This window comes from Malaclemys terrapin, chromosome 16, assembly GCF_027887155.1.
Source record: "Malaclemys terrapin pileata isolate rMalTer1 chromosome 16, rMalTer1.hap1, whole genome shotgun sequence".
NCBI classification, from domain to species: Eukaryota; Metazoa; Chordata; order Testudines; family Emydidae; genus Malaclemys; species Malaclemys terrapin.
In genome coordinates this window covers 8,907,681-8,923,422 of record NC_071520.1, presented here as the reverse complement: position 1 = coordinate 8,923,422, position 15,742 = coordinate 8,907,681, and the positions used below count along the sequence as shown (strand labels likewise).

The window sequence follows — 15,742 nt, the reverse complement described above, 5'->3', positions numbered from 1 at the left end:
AGCTTTCAGTTATGCTTCGTTATCCTTGCCCCTCAGAGTCCCAGCAGCGTGAAGATACAGTTCCTTCTTGTTAGGGCCTTTTTTCCTTTTCCCCTTTGCTCTTTGAGCAGCAAACTCAGCTGATGGCAGGAATTCACTTGCATCACTCCTCTTCATGGTGGGGTAAGAAAATCAATGAAGCCTTTTGTCCTCTTCAGCGTTCCACGATAGTTCATCTGGTGTCGATGGACCTTGCTTGTGGGGCAGGACCCAACGCTTTCCGTTGGAGCTCCACGCTTTACACTCGTTAATGCCTCTCTCCTGTCCGGCAATTTTCACAGTCACAGAAGCTTGCAATACAAAAGGTTCAAATGTTGCCTCATACTCTGGGGTACAGATGTCACAAGTGAGATTAATGCCGGCAGCAACTCACACACATTCCATAAGATCTAAACACTAGGCACTGTTTTATAACGAATGCCTGTTTTAACAATACTACCACACAGGTGAACCAGCCAGATTCCAGCTCTGTATTTGTCAGTATTCAAGTGAGGCATGGGGACCAGATAGGCAGCAGTTCTGCAGAAAAGGACCTAGGAGTTACAGTGGACAAGAAGCTGGATATGAATCGACAGTGTGCCCTTGTTGCCAAGAAGGCTAACAGCATTTTGGGCTGTATAAGTAGGGGCATTGCCAGCAGATTGAGGGACATGATCATTCCCCTCTATTCGACATTGGTGAGGTCTCATCTGGAGTACTGTGTCCAGTTTTGGGCCCCACACTACAAGAAGGATGTGGAAAAATTGGAAAGAGTGCAGCAGAGGGCAACAAATGTGATTAGGGGGCCGGAGCACATGACTTAGAATCATAGAATATCAGGGTTGGAAGGGACCTCAGGAGGTCATCTAGTCCAACCCCCTGCTCAAAGCAGGACCAATTGCCAACTAAATCATCCCTGCCAGGGCTTTGTCAAGCCGGGCCTTAAAAACCTTCAAGGAAGGAGATTCCACCATCTCCCTAGGTAACGCATTCCAGTGCTTCACCACCCTCCTAGTGAAATAGTGTTTCCTAATATCCAACCTAGACCTCCCCCACTGCAACTTGAGACCATTGCTCCTTGTTCTGTCATCTGCCACCACTGAGAACAGCTGAGCTCCATCCTCTTTGGAACTCCCCTTCAGGTAGTTGAAAACAGCTATCAAATCCACTCTCATTCTTCTCTTCTGGAGACTAAACAATCCCATTCCCTCAGCCTCTCCTCATAAGTCATGTGCTCCAGACCCCTAATCATTTTTGTTGCCCTCCGCTGGACTCTTTCCAATTTTTCCACATCCTTCTTGTAGTGTGGGGCCCAAAACTGGACACAGTACTCCAGATGAGGCCTCAACCATGTCGAATAGAGGGGAATGATCACGTCCCTCGATCTGCTGGCAATGTCCCTACTTATACAGCCCAAAATGCCATTAGCCTTCTTGGCAACAAGACCACACTGTTGACTCATATCCAGCTTCTCATCCACTGTGACCCCTAGGTCTTTTTCTGCAGAACTGCTACCTAGCCATTCGGTCCCTAGTCTGTAGTAGTGCATGGGATTCTTCCGTCCTAAGTGCAGGACTCTGCACTTGTCCTTGTTGAACCTCATCAGGCTTTTTTGGCCCAATCCTCTAATTTGTCTAGGTCCCTCTGTATCCGATCCCTACCCTCTAGTGTATCTACCACGCCTCCCAGTTTAGTGTCATCTGCAAACTTGCTGAGAGTGCAGTCCACACCATCCGCCAGATCATTAATAAAAATATTAAACAAAACCGGCCCCAGGACCGACCCTTGGGGCACTCCGCTTGAAACCGGCTGCCAACTAGACATGGAGCCATTGATCACTACCCGTTGAGCCCGACGATCTAGCCAGCTTTCTATCCACCTAACAGTCCATTCATCCAGCCCATACTTCTTTAACTTGGCAGCAAGAATACTATGGGAGACCATATCAAAAGCTTTGCTAAAGTCAAGGAATAACACATCCACTGCTTTCCCCTCATCCACAGAGCCAGTTATCTCATCATAGAAGGCAATTAGGTTAGCCAGGCACGACTTCCCCTTCGTGAATCCACGCTGACTGTTCCTGATCACTTTCCTCTCCTCTAAATGTTTCATAATTGATTCCTTGAGGACCTGCTCCATGATTTTTCCAGGGACTGAGGTGAGGCTGACTGGCCTGTAGTTCCCCAGATCCTCCTTCTTCCCTTTTTTAAAGATGGGCACTACATTAGCCTTTTTCCAGTCATCCGGGACCTCCCCCGATTGCCATGAGTTTTCAAAAATGATGGCCAACGGCTCTGCAATTTCATCCGCCAACTCCTTTAGCACCCTCGGATGCAGCGCATCCGGCCCCATGGACTTGTGCACATCCAGTTTTTCTAAATAGTCCCGAACCACTTCTTTCTCCACAGAGGGCTGGTCACCTTCTCCCCATACTGTGCTGCCCAGTGCAGCAGTCTGGGTGCTGACCTTGTTCGTGAAGACAGAGGCAAAAAAATCATTGAGTACATTAGCTTTTTCCCCATCCTCCGTCACTAGGTTGCCTCCCTCATTCAGTAAGGGGCCCACACTTTCCTTGACTTTCTTTTTGTTGCTAACATACCTGAAGAAACCCTTCTTGTTACTCTTAACATGTCTTGCTAGCTGCAACTCCAAGTGTGATTTGGCCTTCCTGATTTCACTCCTGCATGCCTGAGCAATATTTTTATACTCCTCCCTGGTCATTTGTCCAATCTTCCACTTCTTGTAAGCTTCTTTTTTGCATTTAAGATCAGCAAGGATTTCACTGTTTAGCCAAGCTGGTCGCCTGCCATATTTACTATTCTTTCTACACATCGGGATGGTTTGTTCCTGCAACCGCAATAAGGATTCTTTAAAATACAGCCAGCTCTCCTGGACCCCTTTGCCCCTCATTTTGTTCTCCCAGGGGATCCTGCCCATCTGTTCCCTGAGGGAATCAAAGTCTGCTTTTCTGAAGTCCAGGGTCCGTATTCTGCTGCTCTCCTTTCTTCCTTGTGTCAGGATCCTGAACTCGACCATCTCATGGTCACTGCCTCCCAGGTTCCCATCCACTTTTGCTTCCCCTACTAATTCTTCCCTGTTTGTGAGCAGCAGGTCAAGAAAAGCTCTGCCCCTAGTTGGTTCCTCCAGCACTTGCACCAGGAAATTGTCCTCTACACTTTCCAAAAACTTCCTGGATTGTCTGTGCACCGCTGTATTGCTCTCCCAGCAGATATCAGGGTGATTAAAGTCTCCCATGAGAACCAGGGCCTGCGATCTAGTAACTTCTGCTAGTTGCCAGAAGAAAGCCTTGTCCACCTCATCCCCCTGGTCTGGTGGTCTATAGCAGACTCCGACCACGACATCACCCTTGTTGCTCACACTTCTCAACTTTATCCAGAGACTCTCAGGTTTTTCTGCAGTTTCATACCGGAGCTCTGAGCAGTCATACTCCTCTCTTACATACAACACAACTCCCCCACCTTTTCTGCCCTGCCTATCCTTCCTGAACAGTTTATATCCATCCATGACAGTGCTCCAGTCATGTGAGTTATCCCACCAAGTCTCTGTTATTCCAATCACATCATAGTTCCCTGACTGTGCCAAGACTTCCAGTTCTCCCTGCTTGTTTCCCAGGCTTCTTGCATTTGTGTATAGGCACTTAAGATAACTCATCGATTGTCCCTCTTTCTCAGTATGAGACAGGAGTCCTCCCCTCTTGTGCTCTCCTGCTCGTGCTTCCTCCCAGGATCCCATTTCCATCCTTACCTCAGGGCTTTGGTCTCCTTCCCCCGGTGAACCTAGACTTATGAGGAGAGGCTGAGGGAACTGGGATTGTTTAGTGTACAGAAGAGAAGAATGAGGGGGGATTTGATAGCTGCTTTCAACTACCCGAAAGGGAGTTCCAAAGAGGATGGATCTAGACTGTTCTCAGTGGCAGCAGATGACAGAACAAGGAGTAATGGTCTCAAGTTGTAGTCGGGAAGGTTTAGGTTGGATATTAGGAAAAACTTTTTCACTTGGAGGGTGGTGAAGCACTGGAATGGAAAGCACCTAGGGAGGTGGTGGAATCTCCTTTCTTAGAGATTTTTAAGGTCAGGCTTGACAAAGTCCTGGCTGGGATGATTTAGTTGGGGATTGGTCCTACTTTGATCAGGGGGTTGGACTAGATGACCTCCTGAGGTCCCTTCCAACCCTGATATTCTATGATTCTATGACCTGGGCATGAGCTGGCATCTGGCCTGCCAGCATCACACCTACCCTCCCCGCTGCCATGCCTCCCTTCACGGAAGTTCTCCATCAGATGCGGAGATAGGGCTTGCCCTCCCTTAGCTCACTCTCTGGGGCAGAGGCCTTAGGATTTCGCTTTGCGGCCGGTACTGAGTCCCCGCTCATCGATTACTGCGTGTCTTTGCAGGAAGTAGCCAAAAAGATGAACCTGGACATGAGGAAAACCTCCTCGCTGTGGAAAGACCAGGCGCTGGTGGAGATTAACATCGCTGTTCTGTACAGCTTCCAGGTACCCGAGGGGCAGGACTTGCTCCTGCTGGAGCTTCAGCCCAGGCATCCCCAAGGCTTTGGGGTTTGGGATAAGTCCGGCCCCTGATGCTACGTCAGGAACTGGCTTGGGAAGGGGCCATAGGGAGATCTGCCCCAGGGCAACAGCAGCTAGTGGTTTAACAAACTTGCTTTTGTGCGGCACTGTCCTGACTCGCAGGAGAGGGTGACTCAAGTCTGGGCTGTGCTGCTCAGGAGGGGCTATGCCACCTTTGGGGCCTCCCTAATTTGGGGTTGTTCCAGGTGCTGCGGTGGCCCCCAGTGGAATTTAGCACACTCAGGCCACTGGGCCCAGCACAGACAGGTGGTGTAGGGCTGTCTACATCAGCCCTGTGCAAGCCTTTCCCTGGGGGGATTTCCAGCTCCTTTACAGGGCGTGAGTGGCACAAAAAGGGCCAAGGATCTGGCCCTGAGTATCCACGTTTGCATTTAAAGTGATTTGTGATTTTGGCTCGTCCAAGCCAAAACTAGTGATTGGGGCAGAATGCTGCTTGGCACCGGGAGAACCAGGAGACTCTCTCTCTGCCCTAGTGTGTCTGCTCTGGGAGGGCAGGGGATACACATGGGCAATATCTCAGTCTTAGACAGCAGCATCTTCCAGCAGCTGTTTTCCTTGGAGTTTTATACGGGTGAGCTGGGAGGACAGCCCTAGAGGAAGGGAGCAGCGGCTGGTCCCCAGAGCTGGACACCAAGGGTAACAATCCCCTTTGACCAGCCCACAGCAGAGTTTAGGGGGTTCAGGGTCCCTCCTACCTGTCAACCAGATCAGCATAATCAAATGAAGGGAAGTTCCAAAGTGAGGGCTGTCTTCTCAATCAGACCCCGCCACGGGGCCCTTCTGGATTGTTCCTCATTTCCCATTGCCACTGACGGACGCCTTCCCTTGGAAGGAGGAACTGAGCTTTCAGCCTTTGACTTCTCCTAGACAGAAGCTGTTTGTTGTCCTAACATCCACTGCAGTTCTTGGTGGGGATGCTCCTTTTTAGCCCTCAGAGCAGACTCGGCTCCTAGCCCGGTGTCCTAATGCTGCCTCCCGACTCTTGTCCTCACTGCCCAAGGAGCACTAGCCTGCAGTTCTACTGGCTGTCTTCTCCTTCCTTCCAACAGAGCGACAAGGTGACCATTGTGGACCATCACTCAGCCACAGAGTCCTTCATCAAGCACATGGAGAATGAGTATCGCTGCCGCGGGGGGTGCCCTGCCGACTGGGTGTGGATCGTCCCCCCGATGTCCAGCAGCATCACCCCGGTCTTCCATCAGGAAATGCTCAACTATCGGCTCACGCCCTCCTTCGAGTACCAGGTACTATCCATAGCCAGGCTTCTGCCGGTGCCGCACGCCCTGCCCCTCACACACAAGGGTACCATGATAGGCAGGGGCAGCAGGATCTACGTCTCCTCCCCAGCTGTGGACTGGCTCTATATCCCAACCGTTGTCTCTCTGCAGAGTGGTGGTGCTTGTTAACAACCATGACTGTTACAAGGCATCAAGGTATAATCAGAGTCAGGTTTGCCGACCCCCGGCACGAGTTGCCTTCCCGCAAGGGGGTGGCTCTTCACATCTCTGCCAGAGCCTGGAGAATCATCACGGTCCCATCTTGCATCCTTCATCCCAGGGGAACCTAGCAGAGCACTTTCTGGAGCTCATCAGCCCTGTTCCTCAATCAGCCGTGGGGGGCTGCTGTCGGGCCATGCCAGTCACCCCTTCCCTTCCTCCGCCATCTAGCAAACTTGAGCAAGCTGCTCCTGCCAGCTTGGGGATGGGAAATCTGACTCTGGTCTCCTGCCTGGCCGTGCAGTGCGTGAGCACTAGGCCATAATGTTAGCAACAGAGCACGTAGCCCTTCAAAGAATGGGACAAGGGACCCTGACAAACATACCTTCATTCGCCGAATGTCTATGCTCCTGCCGCTTTCGTTCAGTCTGGCCATTAGTCTAGATCCCATAAGGAATAACCAGGAAAGGGAGTCACTTGTTCATCTGTGTTATCCATCTCCCATGAACCCAGAGCATTCCCAGCTCTGACTGTATCCTCAGGGATTGTGCAGCCGCTGATCCTCTTTCCTAGCCTCCACTCCTTCTTGAGGCCCTATGGTTAAGTGGAGGGATGCAGTCCTGCATCTCCCTGCTCATTAGCTGTCAATGCTCCCTGGGCAGGGCCGGCTCCAGATGCCAGCTTGGCAAGCAGGTTCTTGGGCGGCCACTCCGGAGAGGGGCGGCAAGTCCAGCTATTCGGCGGCAATTCGGCGGACGGTCCCTCACTCCCACTTGGAGCGAAGGACCTTCCGCCAAATTGCCGCCGCAGATCGCGATCGTGGCTTTTTTGGGGGGGGCGGTGCTTGGGGCAGCCAAAACCCCGGAGCCGGCCCTGTCCCTGGAACAGCCCCACTTCCGGGAGACACAAAGGGCATGATCCTCAGCCATGTTGTTACAAGCCAGCAACCTCCTCGCTGCCTTGCGACAGCATGTTGAAACCCTGGTGCATCCAGTCATACCTCAAAGACATAGGCATCTCTAGAGAGGGTCATCTCCAAGCTTAAATAGCTGGGTTGTGGAGGGTAGGATGGGCTTACAGACCAGGCCCACAAATAAAGACCTATGACGAGGGTCTGAGGCCAGCTGGGCCCTAGCAACCAGGCGTTGTGAATGTATCTAAACAGGCTGTCTTTACAAACGAATGCAATTCCATTGCCGGGCCCCACAGACCTGGCCCTTGTTGAATAACAAAGCTCTGTCCCTCAGCTGATGACCATCTTTTTCCTCCTAGCCTGACCCTTGGAACACGCACATCTGGAAAGGGGTCAATGGGACTCCCACCAAAAAGAGAGCCATCGGTTTTAAAAAGCTGGCCAAGTAAGTACCCGGGAGTAGCTATCCCCACACACTAAGAGCCCAAGCTCCGAGATGCAGCACACGGACCGTTTACTGTTCAGCTTCTGTGTGGTGGGGCTGCCGTGTGCTCCTTGAATTACAGCTCCTGGCCCACCAGGACTCCCCCAGTGTTTTTTGAAGGCCTCTCCTTTTGCCATGTCATCTGATGTGGCACAGGAGAGAGGTGCCCAGAGAGGTGGGCAGCATTCCTGCCACTGGAGCAGTAAATGGGAGAGTGAAGGTATAAAATAGCTAAAAATCCTCATTGGGTCTCTTCCCACAAATCAGTTCATTCTCCAGCAATATCTCTCTGGTTGTTCCAGCACTTGGAGAGAGATATCAGACGGCTCCTCTTCCTTCCTCTCTCTGGGGGGCCTGATTCTCCTTCCTTCTCCCCCTATGACAATGATGTAACTCCATTGCTGTTACTCCCAAGTAGCTCTGGTATAAGTGAGAGGAAACTCGTGCCACGGAATCCTCTTCTTTGCTATTTGGGATACTTCCGCCGATCGCTTCCCTGCAGCTCGTGGGGACCAAACCCTTTGTGAGTGTGAAAGGAGAATGGCATGGGGAGCCTTTGTACATATGGACCTAAGAGACGGGCTCAAACCAGGATCCTGGATCTGGACTGCCTTGGACATTTTGGAATAAAACCTGGGTCCATATGTCATAGCTAGTCCCCATCCCTTCCCTGGGCAGAACAAGCCCCCTAGAGATGGATACCCCAGGATGCTGACCAAGGATCTGCCCAATTGAGCTGAGCAACTTTGGACAACCTTGATATTTTATTCCTGGTCTGGAAGCCTCCCCACCATGGGGGTGGGGTTGGGGGAGGTGTCCCAACAGGGGAGGCAGAGTGGCCTAGTGGAGAAAGCACTGGACTAGAACTCAGGAGACTTGTGTTCTATTTCTGGATCTACTCCTGGCCTGCTGGGTCACCTTGGGCAAGCCACGTCATGCCTCTGTGCCTCAGTTTTCCCATCTATAAAATGGGGAGGAGAATACTGACCTCCTTTGTGAAGTGCTTTGAGATCTACTGATGAAAAAGCACTATATAAGAGCTAGGTGATATTATTATTAGCCAGTAACATGCATGGTATGTCACAGACGACCTGACCATGGTCAATGGTGCTACACAATCATCTAGACACTGCTAAGTCTGTGTCCCTGTTGTTGTGACTCTGTTCTCATCCGATATCCCCCATCTTTTCCATTAAGTTAGTTTCCATGGTGCGTCCATGAAGCCACCGTACCAATTATACGTTCTTGGGGGCCAGTGCCTGGCGCATGGGTTTCAGCAGGAGTCTGAGGGAGGTAGAGGATTCGAAAAGATGAAGTGAGCTATTGAGTTAGAAGAGGACACAATGGCTGTTAATTATAGCTGCTCGGTGTGTGAGTACGTAATTGATAAACAGCTTTATAAAAATGTGAACTTGGCAGGTAGGATTTTTAAATAATGTCCCCTCCATTGTTCTTGGTGTGTAGGTGGTTTTAATTTTTTTTGTACGTTTACCATTAATTCTGCCTGGCTCTGAGCTAATCTGCTTTTTGGCTGCTCCCGCGCACAAGATGGGAACGGCTGAGCGAGCAAAACATTCCTGACCAGGTGGGGTTTCGTTACAAGAGGATTTAGGCACTGTCCAGAACTGGTTGCAAAGGAGCCAGACAGTTCCTCTCTCAGCTTCCTCCTGGACCTGTCTGTACTTTTGCTAAGATCTGATCAGTGCCAGGGCCGGGGGAGGCCAGTGGCATCTGAAATGAGTGGGTGAAATTGACATGGAAGGGTGAATTCAGGAGCCGTGTTATAGCAGCAGGTAACAACCATAATGAATCAGACTGAAAGCAGGATAGGAACTGCCCAGAGGCAAGTACCTTGAGACCATGTTGCGGGGGGGCAAAGAAATCCAGTTCAGGCTTTTCCTTTCCCCCCCACGTTCCAAAAAATCTCCTCTCGGTGTGAAACTGGGCAGGTGTTGCTAGTGGACACCTTTCATCTGTAACCACATGGGCGGGGCGGGGAGGAGAGGGGGTTGGGCTTCCCTAATGGATTCTCATTGACGAGCCTCTGCCTCGTGCTTCCAACGTCGCTGCAGCTGGCATCCCCATCGATGTACTGTACGTCTGTTCTGATGAGGGCACTAGAATCTCACCGGGCTGCTGGAACAGGGCTGACGCTTATCAGACTGCACGTTGTGTTCCAACTGGGGCAAACGTGGCTTTTTCAAGCCACCTCTCACCTGTCAACAAACTAAATCAAGCTGCCACGATTTCCATGGCATCTCCGTAACGAGATGCCGTGGCTGATTCTGCCTGGTGTGCTGCAAGGGACACTGGCTGGATCGGGGCCCACGCTCTAGCCTGCCATTTTAATGGCTCCATTTCCAAACTTGGCATGACTTTAGAAAAAAGAGAAAATGTTGAATATTTTTGAAAGCAGGACTCCAGTCCCTGCATCCCAGCTCTTACAAGTGACTCTACAATAAGAAACGAGCGTGTACAGCGTTGTATTCGTGGCCTTACAGTACAATAAGAAATCTGTCTCTGCTAGACTTTTTTCGCCCCGAATTTTCCACGGTTGCTACCACCAGTGGTGCTGAACCAGCACTGGGAGAGGCAGAAGCACTCGTGTAGACAGAGTGCTGATGGCCACTGATGCGAAGGTGCCGTGTCATGTTGGGTGTGTCTACACGGGAGGTGGAAGGTGTCGTTTCTGGCTCGGGAAGACATACACGTGCTAGCGTTGATCAAGCTAACCTGCTAAAACCGGAGAGTAGTCACGGCAGTGCAAGCGGCAGGCGGGACTAGTCACCCAAATACGTGCGTGCTGTCTCGGACGGGATTGTACTCCAGATGCCCGGCCCCTCCCGCTACACTGCTATTTTTAGCACGCTAGCTCAATCTGAGCTAGTGCAGTCTGTCTACTCCAGCTGGAAATGACACCTCCAGCTCCGGTGTAGACGTACCCGTGGAGCTGCTCTGAGCTGGGTTAGAGGACACAGGGCGTGACACACTAGTGGGCCCCGTCTACACTAGTGCTAGAACTGGTGGAGATGAACCAATAGTAGTAATGGTGGAAAATTCTGGGGCAAAAGGGGTTTTTATGTAGACAAGGCTAATGGGTGCATCTGCTCAAGGAAATCGATTCCAGCTGCAGGAGACGAAAGGCAGGTGGTTAGAGCCCCTGTCCTGCAGCCATTTAAAGGGGAGTAAGTTGGCTCCTGGGGGTGATCCCCATGGGACTGTTCCTACTAGTCAAGTTATGCCCATAGGTGCTGTCTGCACTGGGACATGACGGTGAGAAAAATGCAGGCTTTTAAGTGAACAAACGCCCTGGCTGATTGGGGAGAGGTGCGGGTTCAGTTTAGTTAATAATCAACACTCTTCCCAGAGCAGCGGGGGCCAGGGGTAAGTCCTGGGCCCTGCGCACAGGGAAGGAAGTGTGTGTTTTTTCTTATTCAAACAAACTCAAAAGCCTTGTTGACGCCCCTGTTATTGAAAACAAAGAAAACAGCCCTTTCCCAGATGCTGTCTCGGCATGCATGAGTGCAAGAGATAAATCATTCTCTGGAGGTCTGAGACCCGAGAACATCAGACCGCAAGCTGGCAGGCTTCCCCTAAAGCCAGCAGTATGTGGGTGTGTTTCCATAGGCAGCGGGGGACTGGTTCCCACTGCCTTGAGCCCTGGGCAGTTACTCACAGCTGTGCAGTTACTCACAGCTGTGCAGAGCGTCAAAGGCTGCCTCTCCAACCAGGGAGGGGCCTCCAGCCGCCACCGTTGGCTGTAAATCATGGCTGAGTGAGGGCAGTGGCTGTTTAAAACAATTCCTCTTACTTTTCCCCAGACTCTAGAACTCTCAACCCACGGTTGTGAACTAATAACCCCCCTGTGATCACACAGCCGTGCTTGAAATCCAGGCGAGAGAGAGAGATGGGGGGAATTGCAGACTGGGCTTCTCATGTCCAAGGATCTTATCGAGGCTTCTACTTGCTTTCCAGAGCCGTGAAGTTCTCTGCCAAGCTGATGGGGCAGGCAATGGCCAAGAGGGTCAAAGCGACCATCCTCTATGCCACGGAAACGGGGAAGTCCCAGGTCTATGCAAAAACCTTATGTGAAATCTTCAAGCACGCTTTTGATGCCAAGGTAGCGTACCAGCTCTCTGCCCATGGAGAACAGTGCATGGGGCTGTATGGCTTACGTATACCGGGCCCAATGCAGTGAGCTGCTGGGCACCCTCAACTCCCGGGGACTTTCCTAGGAATTGCAGGCCCTCAGCACCTTGCAGGATTGGGCCCTGGGACCGGTTAAGAGACAGAGGCCCGGAGGCAAACGAAGCTGCCTTCAATTTGAACACATTTGGAGAGGCCTTGTGGCCCAGTTTTGCCCTCTGTTACCCATTTAGCCCCATGGAAGTCCCCAAGAGGAGCAGAATTTGTCTCTCCTTTAAGTTTCTGGGCCTCCTCCCTTAGCATAATAGATTGGATCTCAGCGTCAAGTTCTCTGCCAGAGCCTCAGGCCGAGCTCTCCGCCGGTAGAACCGCACTGAAGTCAGTGGAGAGCCTGGCCCCAGCCAACTGACCGGCAGCGAGTCTCCCTGTGCGAGGGGCCGTCACCAGCATCTCTGTCTGTCTCAGGTGATGTCCATGGATGAGTACGACATAGTCCACCTGGAACATGAAACTCTCGTCCTGGTGGTCACGAGCACCTTCGGCAACGGAGACCCACCGGAGAATGGGGAGGTAGGAAAGGGTTAAGAACCGTCCCAGTGCCGCACGTGGCAGTAATGGTGGGGGAGGAGAAGCGGCACCCACTTCAAGGCCCATTCATTACAGAGAGGGGGGAGCATGGGGCACTGGTCAAAGCACATGGCTGGGCATCACGAGACCTGGGTTCTTTCCCAAACCTGCCCCCCACTTGCTGCGAGACCTTAAGTTTGCCTTAGTTTCCCCATCTGTAGAATGGGGAACATCTGCCTCGCCCCCAGGGAGACTGTGAGGTTTAATTCATTAAAAGCCTGCTCTACATCCCATCAAAGTCAGTGGAAGGACTCCCATAGATTTCAGGGGGTTGGACCAGGCCTTCAATGCTTAGAGACCCTCTGATGTATGGCACCACGCAAGGGAAAATGATGATTAACCTGCGGATGTGCTTGGTGCTGTATGAGCCCTCAAGGCCCCGGTCCTGGCCCCAGCGGGCTTACAGAGCAATAGCTGAGTTCAGTCCCAGGGCATGGTGCAGATGACCCACGGTTGGGTCCCACTGGTGAAAGCAGGTGGGGGCCTCTGGAGCGGGACGGAGCAGCCACTTACCTTCGGGGTTGTGTACGATGGACGGCGGAAGTGACGACCTTGCTGTTTCTCTCTCTAGAAATTCGGCTGTGCGATGATGGAAATGAGGAATCCCAACTCTCACCTGGAAGAGAGGAAGTAAGAGACTTAGACAAGAGCCCCGCATCACTCCCACCCCAGCAGAGCTGGCCCGTCCCTGGGGAACCAGGCACCACCTCCCTCCCTTGGGTTAGCTGGCCTCTGTCCCAACTGAGGCTACAAGTTTATGGCCTGGGGAGGGACTCGCAGGTACTCAGGCAGTCGGTCCAATGCTCTGGGTAGCACTGGCCTGTCCCCTCTGGACCAGGCTGAGGTCACAGGTGAAACAAACCTTGGCAATTTCACTCCACTCCACTGCCTGGTGGATGTTTGTCCATCCAGAACTGGCCTCAGGGTCTGTAGGGACTCAAGTAAGAGATTGGGTCAGGTGGGCTCTGCTGAGGGAGGGGAATGGGGGTGGAATTGGGCCTGGAATGTCCTGTGCTTTGCTAGATGAGGGGGAGAACCAGGTCAGGAGCTGCCCTGTGGTCCTCCCAGAAGAACAAGGACCCTGGGCAGTTGCTTGTACGTTAAGCTGATCCAGAATTCCAGTGTTTGGAGGGTTGCAGTGCAGGCCTGGCTCTAGGGGAACGAATCTATATACCTTCCCTGGCATTAAATCCCCTTGCATGTCAACCCCTTTCCCCCCTCCAGCAAGACACTGGGTCCAGCCCAGCAGATGTTCCTGGCCTGGTAAGAGATGGGGCCGGGAGAGGGATACCATTCCTTTTGGTTTGTTTGCCACGGGAGCGAAGCCGGTCACCCCGGCAGAAACGCATGCCTCTGGCCTGGGCAGGAGAGCACTTGTAGGGAGAACCAAGCACGCTGGAGCAAGAGCAAGGATGGTCCATTGGGGAGGGTGCTGGCCTGGGGCTCAAAAGATGCATATTCAGTTCCTTGTTCTGCCACAGTCATCCCGTGTGGCCTTGAGCAAGTCACTTAGGGTCCGTCTCCACGGCAAACAAAACAGGACATGGCAGCAAGTCTCAGAGCCTCTGTCAGCTGAGTCAGGCTTGCGCAGCAGGGCTCAAAATAGCAGTGTAGATGTTTGGCTGTGCCTGGAGCCTGGGCTCTGAACTCCGGGGAGGGGGAAGGGTCCCAGAGCCAGGCTCCATGCGGAGCCAAATGTCTGCAATGCTAGTTTGAGCCCCACAACCCAAGTGGCTTGAGCCGAAAAACTGCTGCGAGGTTTTTCTGGTATTTAGCCGTACCCACTGTCTGCCTGGCTGAGGAGGAGAGAGAACCGTGAGGTGCTCAGATCCTTTGGCAGGGAGGACTCAAGGCAGACGCCTGTTGCCGCAAGACTGAACGCAGAGCCCAGAGACTGTCAACTAAAGCTGGGCCCACCCCAAACCCAGGATCCAGCTGCTCCGGGGGTTCTGAATCCGGATCCAGACTTGGCAGTTGTGCCTTTCTCTAATAGCGACTGTAGCAGGGAGTTACCTGGTCTGGCATCAGGCCTGTCTGCTGCCTCAGTTTCCTCCCTCGGAGCATTCATCCTCAGCCTCAGAGGCTGCTCTCATGCAGGAGCCTTCAATGCACTGCAGCCCTGAGGTCGCTCAGTCCTCGGGCTTAGCCAGAGTTCTCTCTTGCTGGGGCAAAGCCGGACCTCTAAGGGCCCCTCTGTCCTTTTCAAGAGTCTTTAGCCCTTTACTGGGCTCGGCTCCAGCCCTCTTGGGCTCCTACCAGTCCGTCCCTTCTTCCCCTTGTTAACCGCCGATGGTTGCAGCCACGCATGGGTTGGCAGCTTGGGGGCACCCATGCCCACCCTCTATTACAGATCCATGCCATAACCCAAACTGCCCTGTCTTCCCTGCACAGGGCCTCTTCCTGCTTGATCTCCCAGGTCTGCTGTCCTTGGAATCTTTCTCCTGACTAGTCACCGGCTGCCCTTATATCTCACAGCAGGCCTGGGTCTTAGTCACCCGTGACCCCTGCACTCTCATTCCCTTTGCCAGGGAAGGTGGGCTAACCTTTTAAAGGGCCAGCTCACCCTGTGACCGTACCATACAGATAAACACCACGAACGCCGAAATGGAGCCAAAACTGGGCTCACAGCTGGCCTTTGCACGGACCGCTTTTCGTAGCATGGACCACATCGTCACAGAGTCTCATGGCCCTCTCCCCTCCCATTCGTCTCATGGCCCTCTCCACTGCTAGCGATACCGGAATATCATCCCTGAGGCAACCCCAGCAATCGCTTACATGGAAAAGGACAAGAAACTATGGCCTGTATTTTAGCTTCTTTTGATGCAAATTAGCTGCTGCAAATGAAGAGGAGCCAGCGCTCTGCAACCAGCCACGTGTCTTCTGGACCAACAGCAAGTGCCCCATGAACTACTGGTGATCCACGAACCACAAACGTGTAGCTATGCTTTGAACATACAGTAGTAGTTAAATCAAATTACCACTAGGTGGCAATGTTTCACAGATTTCTCTTCTTCCAGGCAGATCTATATCTGCATTGCCAACCCTAAACATTGGGATTATTTAAAAATAGTAAATGTCTCGTTCTTTTTATTTGCCTGTAAGCCTTGAAGGATCACATTTTTTAGCTCTTCTCTGCAACCAGAAGGGCTAATAACTTTCTTTAAAATGCTGAGATTCTCACATGACTCCAGATGCTGGGGCTTCAAGGAAGACCCCGAATATAGTGAATCTCACCGTAAAATCGCTTTAGGTAGGCTGAAACGCCTGGGGATGTTAGAGGGGCTGGCCGCAGTTTATTGCAGTGTTGTGCAAAAACACCTCTAAGGTGCACGAGTGCTGTGGTCAAGCTAAGGTTGTGTCCTTCCTTTAAGGACGTCTAGCTTGGGGTTAGAGCAGAGGACTGGGAGCCAGTTTTCTGGCATCTGTTACTGGCTCTGCTACTGAAGTAAGATGAGACTTGGGCAAGTCACTTAACATCTGCCAGAGTTAGTTAAACATTTGTAAAA

The 15,742-nt window shown here is 52.1% G+C and overlaps 1 protein-coding gene across 2 annotated transcripts in view; it reads left to right on the top strand.

Annotated features, from left to right (window-relative positions):
- The window catches only part of NOS1 (nitric oxide synthase 1), a 143,377-nt gene that overhangs the window by 102,177 nt on the left and 25,458 nt on the right, over positions 1-15,742 (top strand). For both annotated transcript variants that reach the window (XM_054006849.1, XM_054006851.1), the window contains exons 11-16: positions 4,433-4,534; positions 5,680-5,874; positions 7,339-7,424; positions 11,439-11,583; positions 12,075-12,179; positions 12,808-12,866. In XM_054006849.1, coding sequence (XP_053862824.1) covers positions 4,433-4,534; positions 5,680-5,874; positions 7,339-7,424; positions 11,439-11,583; positions 12,075-12,179; positions 12,808-12,866 — 692 coding nt within the window. The remainder of the gene's footprint in view (positions 1-4,432; positions 4,535-5,679; positions 5,875-7,338; positions 7,425-11,438; positions 11,584-12,074; positions 12,180-12,807; positions 12,867-15,742) is intronic.